The sequence below is a fragment of the Nerophis lumbriciformis genome, linkage group LG26 (assembly GCF_033978685.3).
Source record: "Nerophis lumbriciformis linkage group LG26, RoL_Nlum_v2.1, whole genome shotgun sequence".
NCBI lineage: Eukaryota > Metazoa > Chordata > Actinopteri > Syngnathiformes > Syngnathidae > Nerophis > Nerophis lumbriciformis.
In genome coordinates this window covers 26,518,516-26,525,444 of record NC_084573.2, presented here as the reverse complement: position 1 = coordinate 26,525,444, position 6,929 = coordinate 26,518,516, and the positions used below count along the sequence as shown (strand labels likewise).

General features: G+C 34.5%; 1 protein-coding gene across 1 annotated transcript in view; it reads right to left on the bottom strand.

The window, feature by feature from the left end:
- Positions 1-2,448: 2,448 nt before the first annotated feature.
- slc35f6 (solute carrier family 35 member F6) overlaps positions 2,449-6,929 on the bottom strand; it is a 28,104-nt gene continuing 23,623 nt past the window's right edge. Inside the window, exon 6 of the mRNA XM_061986736.1 lies at positions 2,449-3,688. Coding sequence (XP_061842720.1) covers positions 3,192-3,688 — 497 coding nt within the window. The 3' untranslated portion in view covers positions 2,449-3,191. The remainder of the gene's footprint in view (positions 3,689-6,929) is intronic.

Below are 6,929 nucleotides of genomic sequence, written 5' to 3'. Positions count from 1 at the left end.
GGATAATGATAATATGATAATAATGATATCATTTGCATTTTAATTAATGGCGAAGTTGGTAGAGTGGCCGTGCCAGCAATCGGAGGGTTGCTGGTTACTGGGGTTCAATCCCCACCTTCCACCATCCTCGTCCGTTGTGTCCTTGGGCAAGACACTTCACCCTTGCTCCTGATGGGTGCTGGTTAGCGCCTTGCATGGCAGCTCCCTCCATCAGTGTGTGAATGTGTGTGTGAATGGGTGAATGTGGAAATACTGTCAAAGCGCTTTGAGTACCTTGAAGGTAGAAAAGCGCTATACAAGTATAACCCATTTATCATTTATCATTTATTTAAATCGATCCCATTATTCGGTTTTGTAATCTCGTATTTGCGATTCTTCTTTAGCTAATTGTTTTGACATATTATTTTATCATTTCAAATGTTTATCTCATAATTTACATTTATTATGTCATATATTTATCTCATGATTATGATTTGTTAATCTCATAATTCCCAAAAGGTTTGAGGGTTTTTGAATGGTAAAATTTGTTCTAATCTCACAATTTTGACTTAATATTTTATAGGTTCAACTTTTTATCTCACAATTCCGTCACATCCCATAACTTTTTAACTCGTAGGTATAACTTTTATATTATAATTTTGACTTTGTATCCCATAATTGTAACTTTTTATCCCATCATTTCGACTTTCTATGTATAATTGACTTTTAACCTCTTATTTTAAAACATAAATCTAATTAATTTGGCTTTTTATCTCATGATGACTTTTTATCCCATAATTTAAACATTCTATAAATGATTGACTTTGTACCTCTTATGTAACAAAATATCTCCTTAATTTGGCTTTGTGTCTCATGATTATGACTTTATCTCAAATGTTTGTTATATTTATGTCTATCTCGTCATTTTGACTTTTTATCTCATAATTTTGACTTTTTATCCAAAAGTTTTGAGTTTTTAAATAATAAAACATTTTCTTATCTCACAATTTTGACTTTATATTCTATAGGTTCAACTTTTTATCTCACAATTGTCATATCCCATAACTTTTTATCTCGTAGGTATAACTTTTATACTATAACTCTGACTTTTTAACTCATAATGCTGACTTTTTATACCATCATTTCAACTTTCTATATATAATTGACTTTTTACCTCTTATTTCAAAACATAAATATAATTCATTTAGCTTTTTATCTCATGATTACATTTTATCCCATAATTTGAACTTTCTATGTGATTGACATTTTACCTCTTACGTAAATATCTCATTAATTTGGCTTATTGTCTCATAATTATGACTTTATCTCAAATTGTAATCTTATATTCATGTTTATCTCGTAATTTTGACTTTTTATCTCATAATTTTGATTTTCTCAATCTCATAATTGACTTTTTCTCGCATGAAAACCTTTTTATATCAAAATAAAAATAACTTTGTTTCATACTTTTCTTTATCTCGAAATTTAAAATTTTATTTTATAACTATTTTCATCTTGTAATTTCGAATTATCTCGTAATTTTGACTTTCTCTTCTTACATTTATGAATTTTTATCTCAGTTTCAACTTTTTACCTCATAATTAGGTCTTTTTGTCTCATAATTACGATTTATTGTCTCATAATTTTACATTTCTATCTCATAATAATTTATATATCTCTCATAGTTATGACTTTTTATCTAAAAATGTATATGATTAATTTCATGATTATTACCGTGGGAGTATTTTTTATTTTTGTGGGGTTTTTTAACTATTGTGCTCGTAGCAAAGATGGACCTTTACGAATGATAGTTTCGCATTTTCTCTTGCTATTGTGTTGATATACAATTATTACACACAATCAATTATTGTCTCTTTGAGGCTGGTGTAATAAATACATCAATGTGTCAAAGCGGCTAATTAACACATTATTCCTGCATCCTGTTGGAGGGTCATGTGTATGACCTTTGACCTCCATTAAAGCATTACAAGGGTCCTCGGGGAGGATGTTGGACTGACTCAGGATGTGAACAGCAAGCAGGTGTCAGCTGTTAGCAAAGCAGTAATTGGACACTTAGAAAGTTACTAATTGTGCGAATATAACATTTGTTCACCATGACATGATTTTAATGACACTTCCCTTTTTTTTTGTTTCCGTTCATTACAACGTGAAATGAAAAAGACTCTTGGTTCATACAACTTGAGCAAATCCCTTATTTTTATGTGACAGAATAACTGTTTCTTTTTTACCTGAAAAATAACAATATTAAGTATTTGGCACAAGCTCACTGCTGAGTCAGCATTATTAAAAATAAAAAAATAAATCTGAGTAAAATAAATCAGTATACTAAAAAAAAATATATATAAAAAAAAACACTAAACAAAAAAAACATATATATATATATGTATATATATATATATATATATATATATATATATATATATATATATATATATATATAAAGTCAGGATACTTAAAAAAATATTACAAAAAACAAATCTCAGTAAAATTAGTCAGGATAATTAAAACAAATAATTGTGAGTGAAATAAGTCAGGATACTTAAAAAATATTCTAAAAATATCTGAGTAAAATACGACACGATACTTAAAAAAAAAAAAAAAAAGAAGGTAATTCTGAGTAAAATAAGTCAGGATATTTAAAAAATATTGTGAGTGTGAATGTTGTCTGTCTATCTGTGTTGGCCCTGCGATGAGGTGGCGACTTGTCCAGGGTGTACCCCGAATGCAGCCGAGATAGGCTCCAGCACCCCTCGCGACCCCAAAAAGGGACAAGCGGTAGAAAATGGATGGATGGATGGATTTGAAAAAAAACTCAGTAAAATAAGTCAGGATACTCAAAAATATTTGGAAAAAAATATAAGTAAAATAAATCAAGATAATGACAAATATTTGAAAATAAACTAAGTAAAATAAGTCAGGATACTTAAAAAATATTCTAAAAACAAATCTGAGTAAAATGAGTCAAGATAATTAAAACAAATAATTCTGAGTAAAATAAGTCGGGATACTTAAAAGACATTTTAAAAACACTGAGTAAAATATGTCAGGATACTTTAAAAAATATTCTAAAAAAAAAAAAATAAAATAAAAAATTTTTGTAAAAGGAAAGTACAGCAGTGTGGAGTAAAAAGTTGTATTCGATTAAAAGTTGCAGTGTTTTGGACTTTGTGCAAAGTGTAGCAGCTGCTACTTTAGCTCTGATCGGGTGCCTGCACCGAACCGTCGCCAAGCAGTCTCTCCCGTTCCCCCGCACTGCTCTCCTCCTCCTCCTCCTCTCTGCCGGCCAGCCCGGCGCAGCACGGTATCCTGGCCAGCAGGGGGCGATGCAGTCCGTTGTAGAGCGCCGTGCCGGTCAACAGGACCAAGAAGCCCAGCACCTGCAGGCCGTGGAACTTCTCCCAGCCCAGCGCCAGGCTCACCGCCCAGATGACCAGCGTGCGCAGGCTGTCCAGCACCATGCGCGTGGTCGCGCTGATCTCCTTGGTGACGCTGATGCCGGCGAAGTTGAAGAAGGCGATACTGACCGTGTTGCCCAGCAGCGCCAGCAGGATGAGCGGCCGGTGGCCGATTTGACAGAAGGCGTCCAGCGCGTCCTCCAGGACCTGGCGGGGGTTGTCGCTGAACTCGCCCACGTGGATGAAGTACATGGGGATGAGCAGCAACGTCAGGACGAAGAAACCAAAGAAACCTGGACACAGAAAAGAGCATATCATCCAACAACGGAGGCTGGAGCCTATCCCAGACAAAACTGTATGTGTCCAACTTACCAAGTTAACTTTCGGTTTTGGTAGGGATGTGCCAATCGGTATCATAATGAAAAGTATGTGATCCGCCACTGCGATTGATGTCTTTTAATGCCGATCACAAATACCGATCCCAACTGACTGACACTATTTATTTTAGGTCCCCCGGCTGACAAGCGGCTAGCAGCTAATTATGTCTCTCCATACACAGTGTGGAGCCGCTCACCTAAATAATATTAAACAACCAAACAAACTGCATTTTCTAATTTATTGAGTATTATTATCATGTAAACATGTTACACACCGAGAACAAGCCAGGGGCACGCAGGCTAATAGCGAAGCTAACTGCTAAGCTAACCGCTAAGCTAGATTCAAACAGTGCAACGTAAGCAATTTTTTAACAGCAAATTGACAGTTAGATTAGTAAGAGTTAGAGAGAGGATAATAAAACAACACAGTCAGTACACGACACGTAAGAGAAGGGTACGTGGACCCATCCATAAATTGGTGGCGTCGATACCACAGGTAGTATCAATATAAGGTCGATACAAGAGTACAAGCGCTGTTTGTATTTTGTCAATCATTTTGATGTCGTTTTTGTTAACTTTTACAAACACGGAAAATAATTCCCTGCGCACAAGAGGACCTTAAGGCCAAAAACCAAAGGATTTCAAAGAGAAACATATATTAGTTTTTGCTTTTTTTTTTTAGTTATTGTCTACTTTTGCTCAATTGTATATAACAAAAGAAAATAATGAACATATTTTGATATTGTGTTGCTATTGTTAAACTGTCAAGAGCACTCACTAGGGGTGTGGGAAAAAATCGATTCCAATTCGAATCGCGATTCTCACGTTGTGCGATTCAGAATCGATTCTCATTTTTAAAAAATCGATTATTTTTTTTTATTTTAATTTTATTTTTTATTAGTCAATCCAACAAAACAATACACGGCAATACCATAACAATGCAATCCAATTCCAAAACCAAACCCGACCCAGCAACACTCAGAACTGCAATAAACAGAGCTATTGAGAGGAGACACAAACACGACACAGAACAATCCAAAAGTAGTGAAACAAAAATGATTATCAACAACAGTATCAATATTAGTTACCATTTCAACATAGCAGTGATTAAAAATCCCTCATTGACATTATCATTAGACATTTATAAGAAAAAAAAAGAACAATAGTGTCACAGTGGCTTACACTTTCATAAGCTTGACAACACACTGTGTCCAATATTTTCACAAAGATAAAATAAGTCATATTTTTGGTTCATTTAATAGTTAAAACAAATTTACATTATTGCAATCAGTTGATAAAACATTGTACTTTACAATTATAAAAGCTTTTTACAAAAATCTACTACTCTGCTTGCATGTCAGCAGACTTGGGTAGATCCTGCTGAAATCCTATGTATTGAATGAGTAGAGAATCGTTTTGAATCGGGAAAATACCGTTTTTGAATTGAGAATCGAGTTGAATCGAAAAAAATCGATTTTGAATCGAATCATGACCCCAAGAATCGATATTGAATCGAATCGTGGGACACCCCAAAGATTCGCAGCCCCAGCACTCACCATGAATAAATGCCAGCAAGCACAAGACGTTGATACAACGTTGATTATATTAAAACTGACTTTGAAACAACTTAAAGTATGTTGTTTCATACCTGCCAACTTTTGAAATCAGAAAAACCTAGTAGCCAGGGTCCAAGGGCCGCAGGCCCCGGTAGGTCCAGGACAAAGTCCTGGTGGAGGGTTCAGGGCTTCGCCCCCCGACGCAAAATGATTATTAGCATTCAGACAGGTTAAAATGTTGCTAAAACCATCACTTTTCTATCAGTCACAGTGACTTTTCAAAACAAAAATATTACAGCAAAAATCATATGGGTTGATTGACATGTTTATTCTGTAAGCTAACTTCAATAGTTTGAAATTATTTTGACAGTTAATGCCAGTTATCCTGTCAACCTTTCACAAGACTTCAATTTGTTAATTGAAAGTATAAACAGTATAAACACTTTTTACAGTAAACAAATGGTAAAACAGTACTAAACAATTCCATTAAAAAAAAATTGGTGTCATTATTAACTTTCTGTCCAAGCTTGTATAATCGACTGCCTTGTTCAATTGTAGAAAATATTCTGTGCCTAAAATTCACATTTCTATCACAATTATCATACTGTAAACATGGTAAGCTAACTTCATTAAAATTAATAGTCCTGTCAATAGCATGGAATTACAATTCAAATGTAGTTTTTTTGTAAGCCTTTCAAAAGAATTCAAAATATGAAAAAGTAATGAAAATTAATTTAAGCCATCAGACACTTGAAAAGTGGCACATCACATCTCTAATGTAATCATTTGAACTTTTCAACAGAAATAGCACTGCAAAAATATTAAGGACATACTTCTGTATTTTGGTAGTTATGCTGTCAACATTTAACAAGATTTCTTCAACTTGGACTTGAAAGCATAAATAGTATAAACACTTTTAACAGTATGTCGTGCTGTGAAATACAGCCGACAGGATTGCGCACCAAACACGAAGCAAGGCCAAAGCGCATGCGGTGCAGGAGAACAAAGGACTTCTTTCATTTAAGGCTTGTGATAAACCATCAAACTCATTCGTTAAAAGGACTCTATAGTAATATAAAGCAAATTTTTTTGGACATTATCATGCAAGAAAAGTTTATTTTTGGGACCGCGATCACCGCGTAATGATTTTTAAAGGTTGCATTACAAACATTTAACTGTCCCATGTGATCAGCCAGTGCGATTGGAAATCCATGCTCAATTATTGCCTCCGTAAATAAAACTTCGGGATTTATCACATCCAAAGAATCTGTTTGGGCGACGAAAAACGTTGAAAGTTTTCCACTTGTATCGCTAGCAACGGCATTAGACTTGTGTTTTTTTGTCCCAACGTGGTCTTTTACATCGCTAATTCCTCCGTGTCCGATCGAAAACTCTTGTCTGCACAAGGTGCAATTCGCGTAGTTTTCACCCTTTTTTTTTTTTTAATTAATGAAAAACCGTATTTTTTATCACTGCAACCGTAACCCGGAATAGGTTGATGAAAACCGTACGAATTACAGGAAAACCGGAGTAGTTGGCAGGTATGTTGTTTCTACGTTATGTTTGACTTGCTCAACGTCAGGATATAAACAACATCTCAA